At 53.0% G+C, this 27,959-nt stretch overlaps 2 protein-coding genes across 5 annotated transcripts in view; both read left to right on the top strand.

Annotated features, from left to right (window-relative positions):
- The window catches only part of STK36 (serine/threonine kinase 36), a 14,079-nt gene extending 12,515 nt beyond the window's left edge, over nt 1-1,564 (top strand). Inside the window, exon 28 of the mRNA XM_026852970.1 lies at nt 1,357-1,564. Coding sequence (XP_026708771.1) covers nt 1,357-1,375 — 19 coding nt within the window. The 3' untranslated portion in view covers nt 1,376-1,564. The remainder of the gene's footprint in view (nt 1-1,356) is intronic.
- A 127-nt stretch (nt 1,565-1,691) lies between these two features.
- Nucleotides 1,692-26,844, top strand: TTLL4 (tubulin tyrosine ligase like 4). Of its 4 annotated transcripts, none has more exons than XM_026852973.1 (19): nt 1,692-5,822; nt 6,915-8,267; nt 8,963-9,072; nt 9,513-9,576; nt 11,294-11,418; nt 11,809-11,919; nt 12,884-12,960; nt 13,867-14,061; nt 14,145-14,227; nt 15,335-15,463; nt 16,100-16,222; nt 17,753-17,851; nt 18,407-18,541; nt 19,265-19,402; nt 21,238-21,340; nt 21,921-22,131; nt 24,429-24,499; nt 25,086-25,168; nt 25,947-26,844. In XM_026852973.1, exons 2-19 carry the CDS (start codon nt 6,937-6,939, stop codon nt 26,086-26,088), a joined length of 3,330 nt encoding a protein of 1,109 aa, XP_026708774.1. In that variant the 5' UTR covers nt 1,692-5,822; nt 6,915-6,936; the 3' UTR covers nt 26,089-26,844. The 4 variants fall into 4 exon arrangements, with proteins under 4 accessions (XP_026708774.1, XP_026708772.1, XP_026708775.1 ...); XM_026852971.1 differs by having other exon boundaries at nt 25,923-26,844; XM_026852972.1 differs by lacking the exon at nt 1,692-5,822 and adding an exon at nt 5,860-6,238 and having other exon boundaries at nt 25,923-26,844.
- The last annotated feature ends 1,115 nt before the right edge of the window (nt 26,845-27,959 follow it).

The following is a 27,959-nucleotide window of genomic DNA, read 5'->3' as shown; positions in this document are numbered from 1 at the left end:
TCCAAAGGGTGGGGCCCTTCCCCCCTGTGGGGAGTGCGTCCTCCCCCCACCTCCCCGGGTGCCATCTCCAGGGTCCTCTCCGGGGCCTGGGGCCCTTAGTCCCGCCCGCTGCCTCCCCGTCCCCGCCTCGGCGGGGTCCGCGGCCCTCCCTGCCCCACGACTGTGTCCCCGACACCCACCCGGTCTGTGCCTGTGCCCCGAGGAGGCACCTTGCCCCACCCCAGGCCTCCCCGCGGGGGCTCGCTGTGGCCCTACCCTGTGTCGCTCTGGGGTGCGCCGGGCCGGGCCCGGCCCTGGCCCCGTGGGGCTGGGAGGGCGGCACGGGGATACTCTGCGGCGGGACATGCTGGGGACGGCGTCCTGGTTAGCGCTCCTGGGGCAGGATGGAGCATCCCGGTGGCGCCTTTGGCCTCAAAGACTCTCACCTGAAGAAATGAGAAACTGCATGTTCCCCGGGTGAGTGCTAGGGAGGAAGAAGAGCTGGCTCCCCAGCGAGCCTCTCCAACGGCACCGGGAGCAGCAGCGAGGATGGAGCTGGAGTTCACCAGACCCTAGCAGGGCACTGCGACAGCCTGGCTGTTAATCCTTCCACCAGGGTCTTGGCTTGACGGCTCTGGTGTTGTAAAAAGGAGCTGATGGGTCTGAAAGGTGAATGGCAGAGCTGCAAGAAGAGTTGAGACAAGGCTGAATAGTTTCCTGAATGCCTCCAGGGTCTGGGCTGGGAATGAGGGGTACAGGAGTGGGGAAGGCCTGTAGTGCTGTGCCAGCCTGCTGTCTCCCTGCCCATCCGGGCTGTGGATATCTCAATTCAGCCCCACAGTTCCACATCAAAACTCTCCCTACGTGAATCCCTGTGATGTGGCTTCTCTTTCTCATTGCTGTGTGCTCCTCTCTGAGCAGCTGTGTGACATCTAGTGGCTCCTGGGCAGTCTGGGGGAATGAACAGCTAGTTGTTGGTCTGATTACAGGTTTATCTAGTATTTTTTCTTTGACTCTTAGCAGTTGTAGGCAGCAGATAGTGACACTTGTCTGTCCTTGCATTGCCCTCTTACTGCAGTCCTTAAGTTTTGTACTAGGCATACTTTGTTGATGACGAATTGGCCCCTCTTGCTCTTTGGTCATGCCTGGGGTCCTTCTCAGCCTAGCAGGGATCACATTGCAAGGAGGATTCGACAAATGCCACTGTCCCCAGATAATGATGTCTGCATGGAGATGTCATGTCACCAGTGCAGGTCGGGGCTTTGGTTGCCATACATGCCTGGCCAGGTGCCATTCCTTGGCATTTCCTGGGTTCCTCCCCTGCAGCAAGTCTGGGAGTATTTGGCAGCTTCTTCCCAACCTCAATCTCTGTTTCAGCTCCACTCCTGAGCTCTGAAAGACTGTTGTGTGGAGTGAGGTGGTTGCAGTACCTCCAGAAGAATATTTCCCACCCTGGTCAACGTATGGAAGAGTCCTCATCACGTACTGAAGGACAGACCTCAGAGCTTCTTCCAGTTCCAGATATGTTTTAGAAGAAAGTATCAAGAAAGGAGGACAGACAAAGAATTGATGTGTTTTGAACTAATGAAGAAGTTCTTGTCTCCTTGCTATGTGTTGATATTTTCTGCTTGTTCCACTCACCCCTAGTCTTCCACCTTTGTTTTATTTCTCTGCCAAAGGCTGAGAGTGTGGCCAGGCTGCCTAAAACCGGAGTGATCTGTTCTGACTGCCCATCGGTTCCTGTGCTGCTGGCCAAGCTCTCCCCAGGTCTCACTGTGTATTTCTCCTGTGCCTTTTCTCCCATTGTGAAGCTCAGTTAATGCTATCCTTTTGGTTCGTGGTCTGCTCAGATCTTCAGGAAGGTGCTTTAAACCTCCACACTGAAAGGCTGTAAAACACCTCATCCCTTAGCTGGTTGCTTTTAACCCAGACACATTTCCCAACTCTAGTTTATGTTGCAGTACAACTGCTTCTGTAGCCCAGATGATGAGAAAATATGAATCAAGGATGTGAGTGAGGGCAGGGATTTCCCAGCTTCGCTGCTGGGGAAACAGGGCTACATGGACTGCTGTTGCTGTGTGGCGGGTCCCTTCTGGTGGTCTGGGGACTCTTGTCAGGGCAGAAGAGCTGATACTCTTCAATAGTGATGAGGACTCCATGCTCTGGACCCTTCGTCCTTTGGTGTGGTCCCTGCACTCTGGTCACAGCCACATCAGGCCGCCTGGGACAAGTGCTGGGCCAGCCCTTTATTTTAGATGTCCCTTGTTGTGCTCTCTCCATAGCAAAGCTGCAGCCCTGGATTTTCTGCCTAACCCCACTGGATCCCCTCACCTCATTCAACACTGCTCTGATGCCCTGAGAGTGGTGAGAAAGTCCCCTGTGAACTTGAACGCATAAGCCTTCAGTTACCAGCCCAGCCTGTGTGTGTTCAGAGGGAGGCATATACTGCGGTGCAGAGTGAGACGGCAGCTGGATTCCAGCTCTCCAATGATCTGGTCCAGCACCCTGCTGCCCGTAATGTCTGCCAGCCTTGGGAACAGGAGTGCCTTTCTTGCAGGGCAGCGCTCTGCATAGTTAAAGGATAATTTTGGGCAGCCATGCACTTCTCATTGCTTCTCTGTTCAGCATGGAGTAGAGTTCAGCACCGCAGTCACTGAATTGAAATTACTAGCCCCAGCGCAAAGGCTGGGTGCAAATGTAATCCCGGGATGCAGGTGGAATTTGCTGATGCATCCCCACAGTGGGTGGTTTCTCACTGGTATCTTTTTTTTGACCTGAGTCTTGATTAGAAGAGAAATAGGTCGTCATCTTGTGCCTCTGTTTTTGCACCCAATACATGGTTCTGTAGCTGAGAGGGAGCAGTCATGCTTAACTGCGTGGCAAAGCAGCATGCCAGGCTGTCAGTCCCTGTGTCACTGGCATTTCTGTGGTGGCTGAGCTGTTTCTGAGCTGTCTTGTCCTCATGGATGTCTTCTCATGGCTAGCAGGACCCTCTGTTCTTCAGCTTCAACTTGCGGGTGACCTTGGGTGCTGCTTTGTCTCAGTGTGTGACTGCACTCGAGGTCACTTGTTTCCTGGAGCTGATGTAGGCGAGGGTTGTTTCTGTGCTGTTAAACGTAAGAGTTTGTACCTAAATACCAGGCATAAGAGCAGCTTCAAGCACTTTCAATAAGTTGATTTCAGATGAATATGCTTCATCTTGCTGAATTGAAGAGGTACAGACCCTTATTTTGAAATGTATATTGGTTTTAAAACCTGTTTATTTTGTGTTGTTGTTAACTTGCTTGTTCAAGCTTAATCAGAAGCCTCAGAGCTGCAAGTGAGGAACTTGGTGTGAACTAATTTAGAAAAAGATGTTATTCTTTCTAATCATAAAGAGCAGAAATTGCACCCTGCAATGGCATAGAAAACAATAGCAAATCACAGTTGCCTGACTCCCTGCCCCTTTGCGACTTTGGGTTGCGTGAGGCTGACAGCACATTATCAGGTCAGCCTGCAGCTCATACATTTGCAAGCTCTCGTTATTTTAAGCATGTCACCACAGCTGTGTTTAAAATAACCTCCTCAGCCAAACTCATGTGACGGAGGGATGATGTGCATGCCTGGGCTCTTAGGGTCTCGTCCTTTCTTGTTAGAAATGGGTCTGCGAACTGCTGCCGCTGCTGTTAGGGAAGCACATGCTGCAGGGAGGCTCGAGTTGGAAGAAGGGACTTCCACTGACGCTTGGTGGGGTACGCACGGGCTGGGGTGTGTGGTGGCCCCTGCGCACCTGTGATGTGACATTTGTAAAGGCTGTGGCAATGCTCCAGCTGACGTCCCAAAGCTTGCGAGCAGGCTGCGTGATAATAAAAGGTGCTAGCGAAATAGTTGTAAGCAAGTGCAGCTGTACGGTCACTCCAACAGTGACAACTTTGACCTCTATATTGTATGTCAATAAGTCCAAGCCAAAATCCATTAATTACTAGTAATGATGTTTGGGTTTGTCTTCCAGCCTGGCCAGTTTACCCTGGGCTTTTCTCAGCTCATGTTTCTACAATAAAATTTCCAAGTGTAGTTTTATTGCTGTTGCAAGCAACAGAATGGACTCCTGCTCCTTTGCCGTAGGGTTGGGTTGGCAGAACTAAGAATTGCATCAAACCGTGACCTTCCTCCACCCCAAAACTCTGACCAAGTCATACGTAAAGGGGAAACTTCCCCGACTGGTAACCAGCGGGGATTTACCTTGGGGCAAGTGACGTGGTTTGTGCCTAGAGCCACAGGGACATGGCAGCTGCTGTCCTGCGGTGGCCACAGCCTGGCATATGAAAGTGCCTCTGTCTCTGCCGGTTCTCCTGGATGTTCAGCAGCTGCTTTGCTGAGTTGTCCTTGCAGCGAGGACAGGAGCTGGTTTGCAGAGAGACATCAGAAGTGGCTGTGCTGGCATGCAGGAGGTGGGACAGGCACCATAAGCTGTCGCTTCCAGTCTCTGTGTATCCTGACCTGTCCCAAGTGGGGGAATGTTCTTCCTTCCATCCTTCCTGAGCTCCTGTGTCTCCACTTGGAAACAGCAGTGGTAACTAGCCATTGGCTGGCACAGTCTTCCCCTGGAAGCTGTACAAAAGGCCCTGACACCTCTTTCTGCAGCTGCAGCTCCGCAGCAAAACTGTTCTGGAGAGGGGCAAGCTCGGCATGTTCCCCCTCTGCTGCGGGGCTGGGGACCAGCCCTAGCCAAGCAGGTGGTGGCAGCTAAGCTACCACTGTGCCCGTGCCTGTACTGGCCACATGTGTGCTGCTGTTGTCACTCCAGAGCAGGATCACACAGGGCTTCTGCTGGCATACTCACACCTGTGTCTAAGATGGCTGTCGGATTCACATTCCTTGTTACAGCTTCATTAGGCAAATCACTTTTATTTTTACAGCAGGATGATCCACTGATAGGTGTAAAGCTGGGTGGAGATGAGATATGGGTGGCTTTCACTGCAGGTGGGTTTTGCAAGGTCATACACAGCCGGGTGAGAGCACAGGCAATGGCCAGGCTGACAGCACTTGTGGTGATGCTGCAGTGACAGGCCCCTCCAGGCAGGGACACTGGGGACACTTTCATTCACTTTCTTGGGTTTTTTTTGTTCTTTTCTTTTCTTTTTTACGTTTATGTTTGCTGGTGTGCTGGGGTTGCTTTGTGGTTTGAGAGCGCTTACAACACAGTTGCATTGGTGAAGGGAATGGTGTGTGGAAATCGAGCTTTGCTTGGTTGTTTACTGGGGAAACTTGAGCTGGGCAAGTGGCAGCATCTGAGCCACAGCCTCTTCACTCTGTGCTAATCACTGTGAATGTCACAACACAGCTGGCTTTGCTGCTGGGCACAGATTGGGTAGCGATCGGAGAGTGTGGTACAGCTTAGTTGTACGTGCATGGGATTCCCTTCCCCAGGGTTTGGAGCCCCTCTGTGCTGCAGCTCGCAGAGGGACGCAGCCACCTCGTCCTCATCAGGAGCACTCAGCATGGCTGTACAAGCGTGAATGAGCGGTGCAGGCACAGGCATGGAGTGGACCTGACCCCTTCCATACTTCCTTGCAGAGCCTGTCAGGGCATCAGCTCTCCTTGAGGATGTATAATTCCTATGGTATCCTGCGTGGGACATTCCCACCTCGTACAGCCTCCAGTTGGGATGTTGCTGACCTGGTGTGCACTGGAGACTGGGGCCTGATTCACAGGTTGAGGTCTGGCTGATGTAGGTCTGTGCAGGGTGTGGGTCTGTCTGACCCAGCCCTGTGCTGGGTGTGAGCCACTGTCATGGCACTACAGAGCAACCTCAGGGTCTCCTAGCTACACTTGAACTGCTGTAGCCAAAGCTTGATTTTCAGGTGAGAAAGGAGTTTGTATGTGTACTGCAAGAAAACCAAGAGGGTGATGGTTGATGCTCTTCTTATCCTTCTTTTTATACTTTTTTTAAATATGCAAGCTTGTGAAAGCTGGAAAGTGGAAGAACAAGCCAGCCAGCCTGCCTGCTTGGGATACAAATTCCTATTGCGGCTGTATCCAGGGGCCCTCCAGGCATGTGTTAAAGCAAGACAGATATCTGGCGCATGGTTTGTTTTCTCTTTCCTTTCTCCCCAGGCACGAGGATCTTACAGGCATGGTGCAATAGTTCATTTTAGGAGGATTCAGGACACCTGCATCTGCAGCTCTGTGGTCTGCCAGTTGCTTCTTGCAAGAGACTTTTCTGTAGGACTGTAATGGGGGAGGAACATGTGTGTGCCAGTCTCTTCTGGAAAGTGACGTGTTGATGTTAGAACAGCCCTTTTGCTGTTTGCTCCTTGCTGCCTTCTCAGTCCTGAGCTCTTCAGGATGCCCTCAGCCCCCAGTGAGCTTTGCCATGGGGTTGCAAAAGTGAGAAACATGTTCATTTTAAAAGGAAGGGCTGAGGTTCTCGCCTTGTTGTGTGACCTTGGGAGCTGACTTTAAGGAGTGGGGAGAAGAAAAAGCAGCAGACATTCTGAGCTTGTGGTGGGGTCGAGAGAGCTGGTGGTGGAACACACGTTGCAGTTTGGAACACAGACCTGTGGGAGTGGGCTCTGGCTGCCATGCTGGGACCAAGGCTGATGGGCAGGCAGCCTCTCCGGCAGCCTCTCCTCGCAGCTGGGGCTGCTGCCTTGTGGCCCTGGCTGGCAGCCAGGCACACCTACGTGTTTGCAGGGTACAAGCTTTCCTGCGGATGGTACTTTTCCCAGGGCCTTCTCTAAGTTGTCCTTCCCATCCTCTGGTTTCATGTTAGGTGCCAGCTCTTCCACTGACTTGGTCTGAGGATGCTCTAGGGGAGCTCAGCATCTCCACAGAGACGTGGTTTTTCTTCCTGCAGGGAAAGCAGCTCGCCCTGCTTCCTTCCTGGTGCACTGGGCTAGGTGTTTTGCCCTGCCAAGGGTACCAGGGCCTTTCATATTGTTGTCTTGTTTTAGGTCAGTGAAGATGCTGCTGTAGATGACTGACTCGCTCGTGCCTTATGTGCTATGGCTCTACATGGCCTCTGCAGGAGCAGAACACGCTAATCTGGGCCCTAAACAGGAGAAGAGCTTCAGGATCAAGTCAGGCACCCTTCTGACAGGGAGAGCTCAGCCACGCCAGACCTGGCACCTTGCTCAGCAGCAGGCGAAACCCATCTGGAATTTAGAGAAGTATGTGAGTGCTTTCCAGCATTGTGGCCTGCTGCCCTCAGGGATCCCTCTGCAGCAATCCTGCTTCCTGTGCCCACCATCACTATGCCACGCACACCCCAGTGAAGACGCCCTCCCGATCCTGCCTGTGGCCCAGCCCTGCCTGGACCTGGGCGAGAGCACTCTGCTCCACCGACGCTCCTGTCTCAGACCCAAGCCCTACAGGTTTCCTTTCCGAAGCCCTCCGGACACCGGCTCTGCCACGGGAAGGGTGATGTCTTCCCTGGTGATGGAGCCCTTCCTGCTGCCTGCTCTGGTGGAGGAGCACTCTGGGTCTGGGGTCAAAGGCTCTGCCCTCAGCTCAAGTCAGCAGGCTTCCAGCTCCTATAGACCAGTGCTCAATAATGACTCCTTCCTACGGCCAAGTGGTGCTAAAGTGCCTTTGCTGCAGTCACTGGAGATAAAGAAAGTGAAAAACACCCTGAGTTTCCCCACTGCCTCATGGCCCCACTCCGAGGATGATGGAGACAGCTCATCAGGCAGCCTGGTCAATGTAGCAGTGAAAAGCAGCAACCTTGTGTTGGAGGAAACCGTGTTCCCCTCCCCGACCTTTGTGCCCAGCGGTGCAATGCTCAGGGAGGACCTGTGCTTGCAGGAGAACACTGAGAGGAGAGTGCACAGCTTAAAAGAGAAGGAGCCAGAGATCAGCCTCACAGAGACTGTGCAGCAGCAAGCCAGACACACTGCCACACTCAATGGCTTTGGACATGTCGAAAGCTCTGGCCTTACAAACGTGGGCAGCCTGTCCGACTGGAAAAGCAGGTGGGGGCAACACATCATAGCGCAGCTCACACCGAAAGAAACCATCACTCCTCTGAACGTGGAGCTGGGTAGCCATCACCTTAACGGTAACTCGAGCCTTATAGGCACCGATAGTGCCGTTGTCTGCACTAAGCATATCAGCGTTCATCTCTTGGCCTCACGTGCTGGCTCTCCCATCTGCAGTGCCGACTGCCAGCTTGTGAGCATGCTGAGCCCCTGCAGCGGGGACCAAGTGGTGAGAGCAGAGCCTCCACACCTCGCTGCTGTCTCTGAAGTGGCAACTCAGATGTCCACCATCCAACTGGAGAAAGAGGCTGTGCTCCCGGGAAAGCTCGAGTAAGTAGAGCCAGAAGGAGGGAGGCCCGCCCTGGTGGGCTGGGCTGGCTGTAGTGTCTGTTTGTGTGCTGGGAGAGGGTGTACTGTGAGCTCTACAGGGATGGCCATAAGGATAACCATGGGCTGCATCCCCGAGCAAAACCATCTGTGTCATCCTGGGGCAGAGGGAGCCTTTCTGCCACTGCCAACTTGACACAGGCACTCAGGGTGGCTCTGAGCCCTTCCATCTTCTCCTTCAGCCACAGCGTGGAATTGCTGTGTGCAGCCACAGCGTGGAATTGTGTGGCATTTCTAGCTTGTTCCCTGCACAGTCACAGGGCCCTGCTTGCTGTGGCAGGCTCTGCATGTATGTTGAGTGAAGCCTGCTGTCAAGCCAGGTCCAGCAAGGCTTTCCTGGGCAGACATGGGTTTCTAAAGGAATGCAGAGCTGACACAGGACAGGGAGGGTGCAAAGATATGGAGATCCTGCTCTCCTGCTGGGAGAGGATGTCCTTGTGCCTCTTTCTTTCTGGATGCTTAGGGTGCCCTGGGGCCTCTCCATCTTGCTAGCTTGAGATGAGTGCTTGTACATCAGCACTGAGGCGGGCAGTGCCGTCACCCCTTGCCCACATTATCTCATGCTGCCTCGTGGGCTTCTGGTCTTCTGGCCCAGAAAACATGTGCCACTCCTTCTGATGGGATGTCCTTTGACCCAGTGTCACTGCTGAGCAATCGCCGCTGGAGCTGAGCCATCCCCAGGATGAAGCAGAGGAAGAACTTCCTGATGGCCTGGACGAGAGCTGTAGTCAGGAGGAGGATGAGGACAGTGAGTGCTGGTTCCCTGGGGAGGGCTGTGCTCTGTGCCTCAAGTGGGGAGTGTAGGAGCCATCTGGGAGCTGGGGGGTGAGAAAAGCTGCCCTCCTGTCTTACACTCATGCTGTCATTTCAGGATGACCTAGAGATTGTGCTAAATCCAAAAATGATGTTGCAGCAAGGAGGAACTGCATGGGTTCCCCTGGGGAGCAGGCTAGGGTTCACTACTGTCCTGCTCCAAAACTTACCCATCTCCTTTCTGTGCAGGGTGTCAGCTCCACTCCCTGCTCTGCCTTTTATGCCACCAATTAGTGGGCAAAACTCAGGGTCCAAGGATTCAGGGCAGCTGGGAAGTGTCTGTCCTCTGGGGCATTTGTTTTCTCTTTTCCCTTCCTAACTCTGTGTGCATCCGTTCCACATGGAGACAAAACTTGTGTCTGTCTGCTCCTGCAGGTGACTCTGATGCTTCCTCTGTCGCTGGCATCTCATCCAGTGGCTCTGTGGCTCTTGTATCCAGGTTGGTATCTGTAAATAGTGCATTGAACTTGGCATCTTTGTCCAGACTTGTCTGTCTGCCCTCCTTGGTGACAGACGAGAGCTGTAGCATGTTGGGGGATGGAATGAAGGTAACAACAGGCTTCCCAACCAAAATGAGATTCCTTGCTACCCTGCAGACCAAAGCTACCTCTCTTGCTCTGGACAGCAGCCTGCAAGGTGCTGAGGGTGCATCCAGCACAGTGAAACAGGGGTCTTAATTTCACTGCTGATGCCAGTTTCTGGGTTAGGTTTACTGGATTAAATTGTGCTTTTGCAGCGTTATCCTGCAGATGAAGCAGAGTGGAGGTGTCCTGGGCTGGAGACTGCAAAAGCTTCTTGGGGTCTTGTGTCTCAACATTGCATCCTAGAAACGAGCCTTGGAGTCTGGGTCGGTCTTTAGCTTTTGGAAGGAGGTTTTTCTGGGGAGGATTGGTCAGCTTGTGCTCCTCTGAGCCTGCCTCCATGACACCTGGCAGACCTTTGTGGGACCCATTCCTGCCCTCCAGCAACGGGAGCTGATCCTTGCAGCTGTGCTGCCCCCTGCACCAGGGCTGCCTTGGGCTTTGCTGTCTGCTCAACAATTTGCTGCTTTCCATCATGCCATAACTCACCTGGGAGATGAGAAAAGCTTCCTGTGAGCAAGTGTTGAACCTCAGGGTGCTGCTTGGCTCTGGGTGTGAAAGTCATGCAGAGGTGACATAAATTGGACCAGCAGCTGTTTCTGGCAGGATGTGACTGGTTGGCCTCTGGGGGCAGATGCGAGGAAGCATCACTTGGACCAAATGCCTCCTCCGGTGGGGGCGGAGGGAGGGTTGTCGGTCACTTCTCTGTGCAGGCTGTGCGCTGGGCTGGCCTCGAAGCCTTGGCAGCTGTCTCCTGCCTTCAGTCTGTTGTGGGTAAAACCAGTTTTGTGTCAAAGAACGTTGATCAATATAATTTATTGCCAATTAACAGAATTTTAATTACCTATTCAAGTATTGAAAAAAAAATATATATACTCAAGGACTTAGGAAAAACCACTTCTTCCCCCATCTTGGTCTCCAACCCCCTTGCTGCAGGCTACACTCAGTCCCTTCAGCGAGGTGAGGGCTGCCCTGGAAGATGGGGGTCAATGTGTTGTGGTTCCTTTTCTTTTGCTGCTCTTTGTTCCTTAGTGGATTGCTCTGGTGTGGCTTCTTTCACTGGCTGCAGTGCATAGTTTGAATATACGTTCATTATAAACTCTACTTTTAGCATCATTCCAACCTTAATAGATATGTTATAAATTCTACCCTTCCTTCCATGTGTTAGGGATTGCTGTGGTGAGAAGGTGTACATACAGTCGGTAAAACTCCAGTCCTCTTCCCAGCAACACACCAAAACCAAGAGGGTTACAACAGCTGAATCATATATGCATTACAACCTCCACCCCTTGTTCCTGTGGATTAGGTTATAGGGTTTGTCATGTAGCAAACACCACCCCTTGCCCCGGCAAAACACAAAACCTGTGGAGGTTATGACACTTGCCATGTGAGCTCATTGCAAGGTCGCCTCTTCGTCGCTGCAGACTGGGTTACTGACCTTAGCATCCATTGCTTGCACCACACGGCAGCGATGCAAATTCCCTATACCAGGATCAAGGCTCCTTCCAGCTTCCCCCTTCCTCCATGTGCTACTATTCATCTTTAGCCAACTGCCTACTGCTTCATCTCTCCTAGGAACTGCACTGAGTGCCTGGCACAGCCCGCTGAGGCTCAGGAGAAAGTGCTCAAACCAGCTCTTGTCTACAGTTTATTCCCTAATGTGCCTCCAACCATCTACTTCAGTACTCGGGATGAGAGAGGTGAGCCAGTGTCTGTTGCTGTGCAGGGTGAGAGTGGCCAGCCCATTGTTAGCCAGCAGCGGTGCCAGCGCATAGCCGGGACCTGACTGGCAGTGCCTCCCCTTCACCCTTTCCACGATGAGACCCAGCAGTGCTATGAGATCCAGAGGGCTGAAGTAAAATGATGGCTGCAGCCTGGAGCATGAGTCAGGCTGCTACCAAATGATCTGGTGCCCCGGATCTCTCCCAGCCATGCAGTCTTCTGCTCCATGCTAGTTCTGTGATGGGAGCTACACACCATCCTCTGCAGGCCTGGTGCCTGTGCAACAAACCATAAGAATGTCCCTGGGTGCAGCTGTAGAAAATTCAGGTATTGTGTTTCCTTCTGTCCTTACCTTTTTGCCTTTCTAGTGGAAAAGCTGCCTTGGGAGCAGAGGAAGCTGCTGCGATGGAAAATGTGCACAGTCACACCAAACATAGTGAAGCAAACCGTTGGCAGGTCTCACTTCAGAGTCAGCAAAAGTGAGTTGTGGGAGGCTGGCAGCATCCGACATGTCGTGTCCTCCCTCACCTCCAGCCCATGGCGAAGAGCAGAGCAGGAGCAATACAATACTGCAGGATGCTGGGTTCCTGTTTCTGCCTGTTTGACCCTCAGTATCTGAACTCTGTGCGTCCTGACAGGGCGTGATCTCCCCCTTAGCTTGTCCCTGGCATGGGCCACAAGGGCTTCCTCATGGGCTGTCAGGAGCTGAGGCCGTGTATGGGGCAGCAGAGCTGTGCTCCGGCTTGTTTGAGCTGTGCCTCTAGATGGTGCTGCCACTCTTAAGGAGGCTGGCACTCATTTGGTGCCAGCCCCAGCATTGCTGTCCCTTGTCCCCATGTGCTGAGGAAGAAGCCATCCTCTCTGACTGTAGCCAGAGAGTTCTCAGGGTTGGGATCTTGTCGCTGAGGAGATGTGTAGGAGATGGCTGGGCCTGGGGAAGCGCTGAGCATTTGCAGCTGTGATCTGTACCCTGGAGCATGATCTCCCAGCAGTACTTAACAGGGCTCTTGCGTGTATCAGGAGTCCTCTGCACAGACTGTTTTGGGGCTATAATGGGACACTGAAGGCCTAGCAAGACCTAGGAAGTCTTGCAATCCTACATGTCCCTCTGCAGTGCAGCACTGATGAGCCAATTGCTTCATTCATCTGCTGTAAAGCAGGGAAGTCAGGGTGCTGGGGGATTAAAGCCATTCCTTTGATCCTGTGTCTGCCCAGATCCCTGCAACAATCATGTTTGCAAGGATATGACCCACCTGGTTAACTGGATCCCACTCACAGCCCTTGGTTTGGCAGCTATGCAGTAGCCAGTATGTGTGCTTTGTGTTGTTGCTGTGCAGCATCCCTGGCATACTTCTGCTGACCCCAGGAAATGGGGTGCTGGTGGGTTGAGAGGGTGTTATGCATGGCAGAGTACTCGGTCATGGACTTCTGGTTTTCCTGCAGAAAGCAACGACTGGCTGGGTTGCTGGGGCCACCACATGAAATCCCCCAGCTTCAGAGCCATCAGGGAGCACCAGAAGGTAGGGGATATGTTGGTCTGACCTCCTTCACCTTTATGGAGAGTGTGTTGGGAGCAGTTTGGGTGCCCCTCTCTTCAGGGCCAGGTGTTTGCTGTGCAGGCTGTCCCTGAAGTGTCCCTTCCAGAGCGTGGCAGCTGGCATTCCTGTGCTGACAGATGAGCCCAAGAGCCAGGCACAGCTGCGTGAGCAGCCCCACTGTGAGGGTTGCTCTTGTACAGACTGAGGCTGTAGCCAAGCCACGTTCACTTGTGAGCTTGTCTAAATTCAGTCATTGTTGCTTAAATCCTTCCTCTGGCAGAACTGAGTGGTAGGGCCAGTGCCCTCCCTGCCAGCGCGGCCAGAGGGGATGATCACAAAAGGGTCAGAAATGGCCCATAGCTTGGGAACATGCAAGGGACCAGGTTTGATATCTATCACACATACATGTTCTGGAGAGCTATGAGGCTTCAAACTTGGTCTTGAGGCAGCATCCAGGTTTGGAAGCTAGAAGCCTCCAACCCTGTTCCTGTCCCACTGTGGGATCTTCCTGCCCCCAGAGCTTGTGTTGCATGGGCAGGACTCTAGCATACAGTTTAGAAGCAAGTGGGAAACCACTGGAGTGGAGGATACTTCCAGAGGAAGCTCAGAGGCTGAGGGTTAAGTGCCCTGCAGCTGCTCAGACATCAGAAGGGACAAGGTGGCAGCTTCTGGCTTTGTAACCAGTGTGGGTCACTGTGTGGGTGTTTGTCTGTGCAGAGCTTCAGGAGCAGGTGGGTCCTGTCTTGGTGCAATCCTGGGAGTGGGGAGCAATGACCATTACCCTGCATTGTGTTCAGAAAGGATGTATCCTCTGGCCAGGTAGCAACAAGGGGTGGGCAGGGAGGTGGGGAAGCAGGGAGATCTCACAGCATCTGGGTTCCTTTTCAGCTAAACCACTTCCCTGGTTCATTTCAAATTGGGAGAAAGGACCGTCTGTGGCGCAACCTGTTGAAGATGCAGGCTCGCTGTGGAAAGAAGGAGTTTAACTTCTTCCCCCAGTCCTTCATCCTGCCCCAGGACATCAAATTACTCAAGAAAGCATGGGAGGAAGGAGCTAGCCACCAGAAATGGATTGTAAAACCAGTAAGTGCAAAGCAGAGCTCAGTCTTCTGTCTCATTGTAGCTGCAGGGAGAAAGTCGAATCCCTTCTTGTTTGTGTTTTGCAGCCAGCATCAGCCAGAGGCATTGGTATCCAGGTCATCCACAAATGGAGCCAGCTCCCCAAAAGGAGACCACTGCTGGTACAGAGGTGAGTGAAGGCAAGCAAGGCTGGCACACAGGGCCTCCTAGCATCTAGTCTCTCTGGCCAGGTCTGGGCCGCTGCCATCATGTGGCAGAGCAGAAGCACCTCATTTGTATCGGGGAAATTTCTCAACTGCCTGGGTGTAATGCTGCTGCTGGAAGTCTGGCTCTGTCAGCTGCAGCTGGGCTTATTGGAGTGCTGCTGTCTCTGTGCAGGTTTTTGAGGTCTTGGGTACAAACTGGCTTCACGGGCTTTCTGGAGCTTCTGTCTGGCAGGTGATCAACTGCTCTGCTGTGATCCCATTCCCACAGGGGTTTGACATCTCTGGGGTGCTCTGGGGTTTGGCATCTTTGGAGGCAAACAAACCTTATCCAGTGCCCACAAGTACAGTGGGAAGAGAAGGGCCAGGGAAGAGGTGGCAATTGTCAAAGGTTTGTTATCCTAGTTAGAATGGGTCAGTAAGAGCTTCTCATTGTGTGGGTGTTGGTCAAAGGGTTTTCCAGGATTTTCTGAATCTCCTTCCCCTTCTGCAGTAAAATGGAATAGCTTCTCTTGGTGATCTCATCTTGGGGAGCCTTGTCTTGAGGCTTCTTTCTGGGAAGGTTCTTGTGAGGGCAGGAAAACTGTCCAGTGTTTGGCAGATCGAGCTGCTGTGTTGGCTTCTCTGTTCTCCCTGTCCACTTCCCATGCAAAGTGATAGGTTTCCTGTGGAAAATCATTAACTTCTGAGGTAAATAATCAAATGATTTGGATGAAAATTTCTAACTGTTTCTTCTCACTGAACCAAACCATCTGTGGCCCACTGCATGTCTTAAATGTTCTTGATTGTGATCAGTCTTGTGGGTGTGGAAAAGCTACCGTGCCTTAGAGCTGGGGAAAATCTCTTCAAAATGGAACTGAGCAGAAGGGAATACTGCTTCTGTGCTGCAGGATCTCCCTGTGCATGGGAAAGCTTTTTTCTCTCTCATATTGACTGTGGTGTACTTGGAGATGCTCTGCAAAAGGGCTTCTGCATTGATCCCTGGTTTTGCCAAGCCTTCTGAGGTGGGGGCTAGAGATGTTCCTGCACACAGAAATCATAACCCTTCCCCTGGTGCTTGCTTCTCTCTGCAGATATCTGCAAAAACCCTACCTCATTGGCGGGAAGAAGTTCGACTTGAGGATCTACGTTTATGTCACTTGCTATGATCCCCTCAGGGTCTACCTGTTCAAGGATGGATTGGTTCGCTTTGCTAGCTGCAAGTAGGTGGTGCGGGAGAGCAGTGCTAGAGAGCTGCCTCAGCGCTGAGGCACGTGTGGCTGTGGTATCCGCCTCGGCTGGGGCAGGAGGCAGTCGTCCTGCATACCGTGTTGCTTAAAGCTTTAGCTTGCTTAAGAAGCAGTCTGGAAACACGTGGGGTCGCTGCAGGTCACAGCGTTAAAAGGGAATGTGAGAGGATACTGCGTTCATCCACCTTTCCCAAGGCAAGATCATCTCGGTGTAAAGCAGTTCTTGAAATATGATGTCTGTGCTTCATACTGCATAACAGCTGGCATACCAGAATATGAGATGTTTCTCCCAGTTTTGACTATATTGCCTCTGGCTGCTGCAGTTCCATCAGTGCTTTTGCTCGCTGATGCTTTGGTCTTCTCTTAAGGGCGTGCTGTGAGGGTGGGATTGCATCCCATTGCCCCAAGGTAGCCTGCTCTGTGTCTCATGCTTTGTCCTGTCAGCTCTGGGCCCGTGGGGACAGAGAGCTCCAGGCAGCCTGGGAAGTGGAGGCAGCAGGGCTGGTGGGCTGCCAAGAGTAGTCTGAGAACAGAGTTTCTGCCTGTCCAACGGGCCTGGGGGCAGCCAGTTCAAGCTCAGACTGCTTGTGCACCTATTTCCTCCTCCAGGTACTCCTCCTCGATGAAGAGCCTCAGCAACAAGTTTGTGCACTTGACCAACTACAGCGTGAACAAGAAGAACACAGAGTACAAGTCCAACTCGGATGAGACTGCTTGTCAGGGACACAAATGGTAGGTGCTGCTTTTAGGGCACAGGGCAGCTCTTTCTGTTCCATTTTAAGTCAGCCTTTTTCAGTATTCCTACCAAAAACTTGAAGGTGCTTCCTGTATTGTCTGCTCCCACTTGGGGAAACTGGAAGAGCAGAGTAATTTTAGCATGGGATACTGTTGATGAAGTCTGGACGGACTCCTTGGCTTGTCACTCATTCTGTCTGCTGCTGCTTGGGCTGTGGTTGCTCTTCATCCTGCCTGTGTCTGTGCTGTTCCCTGCTTCCAACACTGCTCTCTTATGTGCTCGTTCATCCCCTTGCCCTATGGTGGGGGTGATGGGATGTGGTTAAAGAGGAATCTGATTTTTTGCTGTTAGAGCTTGAATGGGTAATTGTGATGCTTAAATTGGCTAGATGGAAACTTCTTCCTATCTCACTTCTGACTTCCATGTGGAAGCAGAGAAGGGGACATTATTGGTGAAAACCTGATAATTTATGTACTACTCGGTGTGAGTAGGAGAAGCGGTGCTATTTCTAGGCATTTGGGAAGAGGTCTGCAGTCTTGCAGGAGTTCCTGTTCCCTGCTGTCCCATGGGTGGATTGATCCAAGGGCCCAGGCACTTGTCTCTGATTCCACAGTGGTGTTTGAACTCTTTTAAAAATAGTGCAGGATAGAGTTCTCAATTCGTGGGCCTGGGCAGGGCTACTTCACTTCAAAGGAAGCTGCAGAACGTGATTGACTGTGTAGGATTGCTTTCTCAGAGCTGGACATGTGGCACAGTGGTCTGTTCTTCCACTGGGACTTTTGAGAAGGACCTGCTGTCCCCCCAGCAGTTGAAATCCCACGGGCTTGGGATTGTGTGGGTTTTCGTACCACTGTGCAAGTCAAAGCTGGCTGCTCCCATGTTAAAGGTGAGAGTGGCTGTAATCCACTCCATCTCGTATGCAGGAAGCGTGACCTTTGGATTCCTGGCTGTTATCCACATGGTCTCACTTGAGCAACTTCTAGCATCTTTGGCTCAGTGTCAGGGTAGCTTGCAGCACTTGGTGTGGTGTGGGAAACTCCTATAATAGCAGAGATGCTCCCCCCTACCATCTTGTTCTCCACATTTTTCAAAAATTTTCTCCACCCCCGAAGCCTCAGTGAAATGACTCTAGCTAAAAGATTTACGGGGGTCTTGCTGGATTCCTGCTGAGCTGTTTTGCAGTGTTGCGGGGGAAGGCCTGCAGGAAGGGGAGGTTTGCTAAGGACACAGAGCGGGAGGGAAGAGAAGATCTGGGCTTGACTTACCTTGCTCATGTGCTAATTTGGGACCTATTACTTCAGTGCTGGGACAAGCCTATGCCAGTTTTATGTTTCTAGTAGCTGGGGCCTACAAGACCAGGGTCCAGGCTGGGGACGGCAGCAACCAGGAGCTGAGGGGTTTGAGGGAGAAGGATGGCCATGCCAGGGAAGAGCTTTGTCAAGGTGCCACTCTGCTACTTTGACTCCCCTAGCAGAGCTGGGCAGCAAGGGGCTACAGAGCTACCTCCTTTGCTTTCTCTCTCTCAGGGCACTCAAAGCTCTCTGGAGTTACCTGACTCAGAAGGGAGTTAATAGCGAAGCCATCTGGGAGAAGATTAAGGACATCGTTATCAAAACCATCATTGCGTGAGTCTTGGCACCCCTTGCTCTGTGCCTGGCTGCGGGGTGCACCCTAGCCCCTTTGGCTCTCCAGTCCCTCTCTCAGCTCAGTCCTTTTGCTCTTAATCTAAATGCTACCACTGCCGTTGGCTTCCGTATTTCTCTCTGGATCCTTCCTTTCATCCTGTTACTTGTGCTCATGCTGCAGTATTTGCAATGGGTAAATAGACCTTACATTTCCTGGGTTTTCCTGCAGTGCAGGGGGGGGAGGCCAGGAGGGTGCGGTGTACCCAACACTCTGCCCAGCTTGCCACCTGCTCCCCTGCTTGGCCAGCGTGCCTAAGAAAGGTCCCTTGGCACAGGATGGGTCTTGTGTTCAGAGGTGGATCCTGCCCAACAGAGCAGGGATGCTCAGGATGCAATGCCGGATCCATACGCAGTGCAGCAGCAGCAGCTCACAGGCAGCCCACCCGCTCCCGCAGCATGTGGCTGCATACGCTCTCAGAACTGTCAGAGTGTGCTGTGAACAGCCAGAGCTCTGTTGTCTGACTTGGAAACAAACGTTTTTTCCTTGGCTTGCAGATCTGAGCCCTATGTGAACAGCCTGGTGAAGATGTATGTGCGGCGGCCGTATTGTTGCCATGAGCTTTTTGGGTTTGATATCATGCTGGATGAAAACCTCAAGCCCTGGATCTTAGAGGTCAACATTTCCCCAAGGTAAAGCAGATTCTGAACCACAGCAGGGTGGATAATGGCCTTTCTTTTACCGCAAAGTGGATTTGATTCATGATGTCCCCTGCACTCTGTGCTGAAAGACTGTGGGTTTTTAAGCCTCCCTGTCCAGATTGCAGCAATCGAAGTCTTCCCTGTCTGTGAAAGCAACACCCATCCGCAGCGCAGAAAGCTTTGCTGGGCATGCTCTAGCTAGAGCCAGGGGAAGAGTACGTTAAAAAAGGAAGGCCAAGTAGGGATGTGTCATGTAGGGAACAGGTGATGGCAGAGATTTCTTCTTTGCGTGGGCAGCAGTGATCAGCGGCTCCACTGCCTCGTGCACCACTCCCTGCTTGCTGACGGTGCCTGGCCACGCAGTGTCGGCTGCGCAAGCAGGGCCTGGAGCTGCAGTGTACCCGAGCACGGCCTCTCCTGCCAGCACGAGCTGGACACAGCTGTGGTCTCACACAGGGCTATGGGGAAGGATTTCCCAGTTTCCATCAAATCTAGGAAGAGGTGGAGAAATGAACTGTTTCTGGTAGGGAGCCCCCAGTCAAAGAGCTGTTGTCAGGATTTTTCTTTCAGTGTCTCATTGCTGGATGTGATGAGGCAAGGGACAGGCTGGGTTTTGTATCCTGGTTGGTATTAACCCAGGAAGTGATCCTGGGGCTGTGGGGCTTGGCACCTCCATTCCAGCACTTGGACTGCTGTGATGCTTCCTCCCTGCAGCCTCCACTCCAACTCCCCACTGGACGTGAGCATCAAGGGCCAGATGATCCGGGACCTCCTCAACCTCGCCGGCTTTGTTCTGCCTAGCCCAGACAGCGTGGCCTCAAGGCCACAGACACAAAGTGGCTCTACCTGCAGGTCAGCCCCCTTCTCTGTCAGAGAAGCATGCTTTTCTCTTGCGGGATTTCACCTAGGACCTGCTGGCAGCCCAGCAAACACTGATTTCTATGCTGTTGAGAACCTGTGCTTGCTGGTCCTTCAGCTATGGGTCTGAGGGACTTGCATCATTGCCTGGGTATCTAGTTCCTGTGGTCTCTTCAAGGCAGAAGGATTTATGCCCTCTCTGCAGGTCCATAGTTGGAAGTGAGGCCAGTGTAATTTGTGCTTGCTCTGCAGTTAGTTGAGTCATGCTCTTCCCTCCTTCCCCCTGCCAGAACTAACATGATGCTGAGCTGTACTGCCTCTCCATTTGCTTGGAGAGCTGGCTGGCTGTGCTGGGACTAGATCTGCTTACCCTCTACCCCAGGGCTAATATGCTGCTGCCTTTAGCAAGAGGAGCACCTGTTATTTTGCGAAGGCTGAAGTGATCCGTTCCTGAGGCAGGACTGCAGGTGTTGGAGGCTGTAGACCTATGGGTAGGGGTGTGCACAGTCTTACCTTGCAGCTAAGATGACTGTTTCTTGCATAAGGCTAGTTCCTGGGCATGTGCCCACCCAGGCCCCTGCTGTTTCTGTGTTTCACTGTAGTTTGGGCTTATACTGGTTTCAGACCTGATGGTGAGTGGAAACCAGTCCTGATCCCTGCTGCAGAGCGGCTGCTGGCCTTATGTCACTGAAGGAGCAGCTTGCTGGGATGAGCACCAGCATGCGGTGATGTATGGGCATGCTGAAAGATGGGACTCTTGCCCTCGGCCTGCCCTGTGCCTTCAGTGAAGGGAGAAGCTTGGAGCGCGGGCCAGTTCCAGCCGGGGAGCTCTCGCCAGCTCATCTGCGGCGCTTTGATCACACGCTCATTTGCGGCTTTCTACGGAGGTGCTGAAGGGCAGGTGTCCTCGGGGGGACCTGCAGGGGATTAAGCGGATCCTTAACATGGTTCAGATGATGCATTACCAGAGTTTCTGCATCCAGGAGCAAGCTTGCTTAACCATATCTCCTGCTCTGGGAAGGATATGAAGGTTTTTTTTGCATATGGGCATAATTCCAGGAGATATGTATGTTCCCCAAGCACCATGCAGCACAGCCTCAAAGCTCTGCTCTCCCTGTTTGGATCCACACACAACTAATTATTTTTATAGCAGCAGAACAAATTAACTGTGTTGATACAAGGGTTAAAAGGTGTTGGACAAGTGTCTCTCAGACTCTGGCATCTCCAAGTGGTTCAGCTGGGTGCTTAGAATAGTTTAGATGGTTGCTGGTCAGATCATACAAAAGGCCAGGATTTCCCATGGCATGTGGAGCTGGATCTGAATTCGAGTCTTGAGAGTCCTTGGATGTTGCAGGAGGAAGTTTTTGATCTAAGAGTTCTCTCCTTCCTTGCACAGTACCAGTACTGAGTACTCATATCCCAAGGCCTGAGGTTACAGTAAGGAAGCTGTGTTCCAAGCAGGATGAAGCCTGGTGGGATCTGATGCTTACAGGTGCTGTGAATTGGGTCACGGTGTGTCTTTGGCCCTCTTGCATCCTACGTAGGAGTGAATGCTGGATGAAGGAACACTGAAATGCCTCAGTGAGGATTATACAGGGCCCTCCCAGTTCCCCTGCCCACATCCTTCCTGGGTCCTGTGCTGATGCACAAGGCTGGGGGTGCATCATTGATCTCAGAACTATTGAAATCCTTGGAAAAAGCATTCTCTGCTCCACAGCATATTCCTGAGGGAGTCACTGCTCTCACAGAAGTAGCTGGGAGCAGCTCTGTCATGACAGGACTTGGTTTTCTGCACTTAAATGCTCTACTGCCTCTTCTTGTGTCCTCAGTCTGGGCAATGCTTTGAAGGAGAAGCCCAAGCCACCATCTGAGCATTTCATAGCAGAGAGGGTAAAGAAAGCCTATTACTTGACACAGAAGATACCTGACCAGGTATGACACAATCTCCTCAGATACTAGCACCATCCTGCCAAGCCACTGTCCCAACCAGTCCCAGTGTCTGTCCCTTGTCCCTCTCCAGATTGTGCCCCTCTGTGGGGACAGCTAGATGATGAGGAGCACTTGGGCTCCAGTGGGTTACAAGAGCTGGTCAGAAGTAAACTGGATTTTCTTAAGCCACTGCTGCACTGGCTCATTTTAGCATTAAAATAGCCATGTGCTGAGTGGCATGTTACCCACCAGTCCCCAAACAGGGTCTGAGCATTGCCTGTTCCTCCTCGTGTCTCTGTGCAGCTATCACAGCCTTTGCCTGCTGACTTAGGTTAGCAGGAACACTTGCCTTGTGTGCCTCTTGGCAGTGTCTGTAAGAGAGGTTGGGCTGCAGAACTTGGGATCTCATCAGCTCTGACAACACTGAGCCTAGATGTCTTCATTTTGCATGTGGTCTATGTCCCAAAGATCTTAGACCCATGAAGACCTCTGCCTGAGAGGGTTGGAGACGTGGGGAGGTGGGAATGGGGACTGACAAAACATAGTTCAGTTCTCCCTGACTTTGGGTTGCTCTTGTCTGCAGGATTTTTATTCCTCTGTCTTGGACATCTTGACCCCAGATGATGTTCGCATCCTGGTGGAGACAGAGGACGAGTATTCCCGTCGCGGGCAGTTTGAGCGGGTGTTCCCCACCCACATCTCCATGCGGTACCTGCGTTTCTTCGAGCAGCCTCGTTATTTCAATATCCTGGTGACCCAGTGGGAGCTCAAATACTACTTGAATAAACACAAAGGTAACTGCCATCTGAGAGCTCGGCACAGTCACTTGAGTCAGGCAGGCTGTCTGCCGGCAGTCGTGGGAGACTCTGAGCTACGCATGTTGAGGGGGAGCTGCCTGCCTGCACACTAGCCACAGGAAATGTGTTACCTTCCCAGACTGCTTCAAATATCATGAAAAGCTTATTCTGAGCTGATCAGAGGTACTGACTGCTGTGGTAAACACAGCACCAGGACTTCTAGGTGCCCCAGGGCTTAAGCAGGCTGGGATTCTGCCTTCAACCTGTAGCTCAGGCATGTTGCTGCATTCGTCTGCCCTCTTTTGTGGGAGAAACAGCTGGAGTCACTGGGCTTTGCTCCTTACAGGTGATATGTGAAGTGAAGGAAAAATTTGGCCTATTCCCTGGTCTCCTGCTGCTCTCTAATTGATTAGAAACTGTCAGTGTGCACACAGAGAGATTTTTCCTAAACATTAGAAATCTATCCATCATTTCCACCTTTCCAGGACACAACTCTGTATTTTATTAAAAAACATCCTTTAATGAGGCAGAGCTGGGCTGGACCAATTCCTTCTCACTTGGGCCTGTCTCTGTCAGTGCAGCAGTAGAGGCTGTTAGGAGAGAGAACCAGTGAGGTCTAGTGTGAAGGGTTAGAGAAGATAGAAAGAAAGAGTCTGTGGCTCTGGGCTCTCCATCCCGCATCTGATCTAGCTAGAGGCTCCTGCAGAAGCTGGCCCTCCACTGACATGACCCTATGTGTGCTTCTAGCCTGGCTGTCATGCAGAGAAAAAAAAGAATGCTTTTGTCACTTTTCACTGGTGTTAAATCAAATATCAAAGGGGTCAGTAACAGTCTTTCACAGAGAGGCAGTAACCTCATAGCCCTCTCCAGCTGCACTGTCAGCATGTGTCATCCTTTGCCTCGCTAATACCTTTGCTGGATGCTCTCCTGTCAGCTGGAAGAAAGATCCTGTCATTGTCCTCACTGAAGTGCTGCCCTGAACTTTGCCGCTCAGGCTGGGGCAGTGCTCCAGCTTCCCCGAAGCGGCCCAGTGAGATTTGCTCTACCCCCCTGTTGCTCTTCACCTCTAAGCAAAACCCAACCTCCCTCTGGCCCCTTCCTATTCACGTCTGTTCTGTGCAGCCCTCCTCTCTCCGTGGCCAGCAAGGTGCAAAGCCCAGGCTGGTGTGCAGAGCCAGGGCAGGGCTGCCGAGCTGCCCTGCTCCTCTCAGCCCCCAACACGTGGGGTTTTTTTCCAGGGTTCTGGGGCTTGCTGAAAGGTCACTGAGGAGCAGAGTTTGGACAGCAAGGATCCCTCCTATAGCCAGGACTGGTATCGTGTAGCAATCCACAGTAACCCCAGCTGGACGGCGTCAAGTTCCTGGCCATTGATCTGCTGGTTCTTAAATCTCAAGGCACCTTAGTTTGTGCTATGGCTCTAGGGCTCTTAAAAAAAAAACCAAACCAAAACCAAACAAAAAACAAACAGGGAGGGAGCAGTCCAGGATTTCTCAACATTTCTGGATTAGCAGAGAACAAGGAGCTTGGCTGTAGTGGGGACAACTAGCAGGAGGCCTTGGAGGAAGTGGAGCCTGTTCAGTGCAGTTGGACACATGGCTCTGCTTCAAGGTGACCTCCCTGTGCTCTGGAGCAGCACATCATGTGTGTGTCTGGAGGAATGGTCCCTTCCAGTCACACCACCAGTGAGCTTGGTCTGTGCCAGCCTTGCTCTCTGCCAGGGATGGAGACCAAATTTCAGCCCATGTCGAGCCCTGGGTGGATCCATGCAGGGAGGAGATGATGTGCTGGGCTGCTGCAGCTCATCGGTGCTGTGCAAGGAGGAGGTTGTTCGAGCTGCCCTCCTCTGGGAAAGGGGCCGGTGACAGCAAAGCTGATCTAAATTTGCACTGTAGGAACTTTCACCGGTGCAGCCCAAATCAGGTGCTACCGTTGGCAGGCACCAGGCTCAGGGGGACTGCCAGTCTGGTCTAATTCGGCAAATCCTGTGTTGCCCCAGTTTTCCTGCTTAGCTGAGCCTGCTGCACGGTGTGTCTGGCTCCCTGGGAGGAAGGCAGGCACTGCTGCAGCCCACGTGCCGGCGCTTGCTGGTGTTTGCTCGAACAAAGGGTGAATGCCCTTGGTTTACCCCATGTTTGCTGGGACTCAGGCACGTGTTCAAGTAGTTATTACATAGCATGTACTGCACGGTCAGTTCGCTCCGAGCAGTGTATTTGCATGCTTCAAGCTGGGAAGACTTAACTCTCTGCTAACTTGGTTGTTTGTTCTTGCTTCTTGTCTTTCCTATCACTGCCCAGGTCTGGAGCTACTGAAGAACTGGTGTGTCAAAGGCTACCACACTGGGGCCGGGGTGGATTTGGCCCAGACGGTGCGTATGGCTATGGATAAGCTTAGGGAGAGGTGTTTTTTTGCCTGGGCAGGGTTGGGCAGAGAGCCTGCTTGTTCCTGTGGCTTTTGCCCTACTTGTTTGCCCTCTTCTTCCCCCTCTGCCAAGGCCTCTAGGATTCTGGAAAAAAGCCCTGCTTGTCCATCTCACACCAACATAAAGTCCACACAGTATATCTGCAAGTACTTTGCATCTGAATATCCTTGTGTGCACTGGGCACAGCCCTACATATTTGGCACCTGGCCTGCCCTTTATTCCCCTCTGTGAGGGAGTCATCTCCGTCTGTCACTCCTGTGCCTTACAGCAGGCTGATCCAGTGAAAGAAACCCACTCTTTTGACCTCGAGATGCTCTGCTCCCACTTACAGCAGAGGGATTCATTAAGCAGAGAGCAAAGACTGTTCTGTTTGCTATTCTGGGAACAGTCTGGTGGCAGTGATGATGCACAGCAGTGTGAGGCAATTCAAGCTGAAGCACACTAGGGCAGCCTATGGCAGAGCACAGAAGGCTTGAGGGATTTTTTGCCATGACTTAAATAGCCATTTGGTTGCCTTTCTCTTGTCCTGCAGTGGTCGTTGCCAAAGTCTTTCTTCCTCCAGAAGAGCAGTATTCAATCGAATGGCTTCAGCAAACTGGAACTGGGTAGACTGGGGTGAGTTAGCACTGGCCATGACGTGCATATTCACAGCGTAGATTTGGAACTGGTGTACTGAGAGAGAACTGTCATCAGGGAAAGCAGCTTTCTTTAAGGGGAGAGGAACAGTTGACTTTGCAGGTTCTGAAGCCAGCCTCCATGCTCTGAAGAGCCAACTGGTGGGGCTGACATGATGTCTACATGACTGGGCACTGTGTGTCCAGCTCAGATGGGAGTGAGGCCCAGAACAACCAGACTGGGTGATATTTGGGGTTGTCGTGCTCAGGACACGCTGACAAGATGATCCCCACAGGGACACCCACAGGGTCTCAGCCGCAGCATGGAGCTGGGGGCAGCAGTGAAGCCTCCAAGACTGCTGCACTCTGCCAGCTTCCCTGAGCAAAGCTGGGCTGCAAAATGGGTGCTGCTGGCCCCAACAGCTTCCTGCAGAGAGGTGGAGAACTAGGGTTTGTCTGGGTGAGCCAAAGTGGAGGGCAGGCACACCCCTGGTCTCTGGTGTTAAGTGAAAGGGCATTCCTGCTCCTGTGACCGGGCCAGTATGGTGCTGGGTTTATGTGCAGCCGGGGAGATCAAGCTGTGACCCTAAAGTCCCATCACTGTCTTGGATGTCTGTTGGGGTGAGTAGTGGTGCCTGGGATGGGAGGTTGAGTAGGGGAGCCTGGCAGCCCTGTCTCTGAGTCTGTATATAATGACACTGCAGATGAATGTTGATCCATGTCCCTTTTGATCCTTTCTTGCTGTCCCTAAGCAGCACGGGGTCTCCTTCCTCCTGCAGCACACTCCTCCCTTTGGCTGGTGAGGACCTCACGAGATGCCTGGAGCCCAGCCCTACTCAGAGCTTACCTCTCAACAAGTGCACTGGTGGAGGCGACCAGAAACCTGCTGGCTGCCTCTCAGACACTGCCCTGGTGATGTGACCAGGCAGCCACCGTCCCTCCCCAGGGACACCTCAACCTACCTCAAAGGAAGAGACGGGAACTGGCTCTGGAGAGCAAGGACTGTGGGAGCCCCCTGCACTGCACCCTTGCTTGTGGGGCTGGTTTTAGAGAGGGATGTTGTACTGGGAAGAGAGCTGTGTGGCTTCCCTTTCTAAAACAAATGACAAAGCCTGGGAAAGTGGGCTTTGTCTTTGTCCTAGGCTGTTCTTAAGGCTTGATGTGATGGTGGTGGTTTCTTTGCTGTGTGGAAGCTAGCTGAGCTTGAACTCAGCCTGGTCTTCCTGTCCCCAGCCAGCACGGGCTGAGCCCTTACCCACCTGTCTCTGTGTGCTTGTCCTGAGCTGCTGGGAGCAGGGTCAGTTTCTGCCCTGCTGCAGCCTGGCTGCTGGAGAAAGGTCCCCAGCCACCACCCCGCTCCTCTGGAAGGAGCAGGGCTTGGGACTTTCAACCGACCCATTTCATTTTTTCTGAATGCCTGTGCCAACATCCTGCCCTCCCACAGCCTCTGAGCCTGGGGGAAACTTTGGGCTTGCCCATAGCTGCTTGAGGAGACCAGCATAGCTCCAGTTTGTGATGGGGACAGTAGTGCTGCCAGGGAGGGAGCATCCTCTCGAGGCTGGTGGCTCTCCTGGGTGACCTGCAGCATGTGTGTGGGGACTGCAGGCATCTTCTCCTGGGCTCTGCTCTCTATTTTCCCTTTGTTTCTCAAGGATTTCTATTAAAGTTTAACACTCAGCTGCTCTCTGTCTGCCTTCATTTCCCTGACGTGTTCAGGTCTGCAGGGCAGCTCGGCTCTCCCCGTGCTTTGCCAGGCTCTGGTACAGGAAGGGTTTGTGCCACCACCCTGCCATTCTGCTGTCCTTCTGGGGGTCGTTCTTGCTGCCCCACGGCAGGTAAGCGTGCCCCACTGCATGGGGGAGCAGCTCCCAGCATAGCTGCTGGGGTCTGAGGTCTGAATTATGTCCCGGGGACTCTCCTGCAGATCCCTGAACAAGGGGACAGAGCACCCCAGGCTTGCAGCAGGAGAAGGGAGGGTTGGGTCCCCTGAGCTGTCACTTGCCAGTTTGGGGTTGTGTCCCCCGAGCCTGGCAGGAGGATGCTGGGCGCTTGAGTGGGTTGCTTGGGGCCAGGGGAGGTGCTGAGCCCCAGGGGTGGGCCCTGGGGCTTGCAGAAAGCCATTCCCTCCGCCCTCCCCGCAGCCCCCCGCTGCCCAGAGCTGGGCCCTGTTTCTCTGGTCTCCTTGGTGACAATCTCATCGCTGCTCGGCTTCTCTCCAGCACCTGAAAATAGCCGCCGAAAGTGGAGATGCCTGCTCCTTTCCTTTCTGCCAGCACCCGGCGGGAGCCAGCCTGGAGCCAGGCTGCACGGCTCAGCGCAGCTGTACGGGCCTGGTCCCAGCCCACCCCCTGCGCCGCTGCGGGGCAAAGGGCCACCCAGCACCGGGGCAGCCGCTGCGTCCTCACATCACTCCAGCCCTGCTGACCTGTCCCCAGCACCCTGCCTCGTCCCTGCCCTTCCTCCCTGCCTTGGGGTAGCACCAGGGGACAGGGGCTTTGCTCCTTGCGCCCTGCCATGGGCCAGTGTCCAGCTGTCCCCGGGAGTCAGCCAGAGCCGATTTGTCCCCTTGGCCTGGCAGCCACCAGCCCGCTTGCCCATGGCTGCTCCTGAGCCGGCACGGCAGCTGGCCAAGGGGTTATTTGAACCTTCTTGAAATAGAAATGGAGCCTGGAGAGAGCAGAGGGTGGACAGGAGGGGGTGGCCCTGTGGGCGAGGAAGGAGGTTCCCCAGCAGGCACCAGTTGCCCCCCCTCTGAGACCTGGGGTGGCTAGGGATGGCTGAACCACAGCAGG

The sequence above is a fragment of the Athene cunicularia genome, assembly GCF_003259725.1.
Source record: "Athene cunicularia isolate RWA chromosome 7 unlocalized genomic scaffold, athCun1 chr7_part1, whole genome shotgun sequence".
In the NCBI taxonomy this organism is placed as follows: Eukaryota; Metazoa; Chordata; class Aves; order Strigiformes; family Strigidae; genus Athene; species Athene cunicularia.
The sequence above is the reverse complement of the archived record's forward strand: the minus strand, read 5'-3'. Positions and strand labels throughout refer to the sequence as shown.

What these genes read in the sequence shown, in the direction of transcription:
- TTLL4 (XM_026852971.1), top strand. Translation starts at nt 6,937, where the DNA reads ATGACTGACTCGCTCGTGCCTTATGTGCTATGGCTCTACATGGCCTCT. An exon ending in CTACTTGAATAAACACAAAG is followed by an intron (nt 22,132 to 24,428) that starts GTAACTGCCATC and finishes ATCACTGCCCAG; the next exon opens with GTCTGGAGCTACTGAAGAAC. An exon ending in CTGGAACTGGGTAGACTGGG is followed by an intron (nt 25,169 to 25,922) that starts GTGAGTTAGCAC and finishes GTCCCTAAGCAG; the next exon opens with CACGGGGTCTCCTTCCTCCT.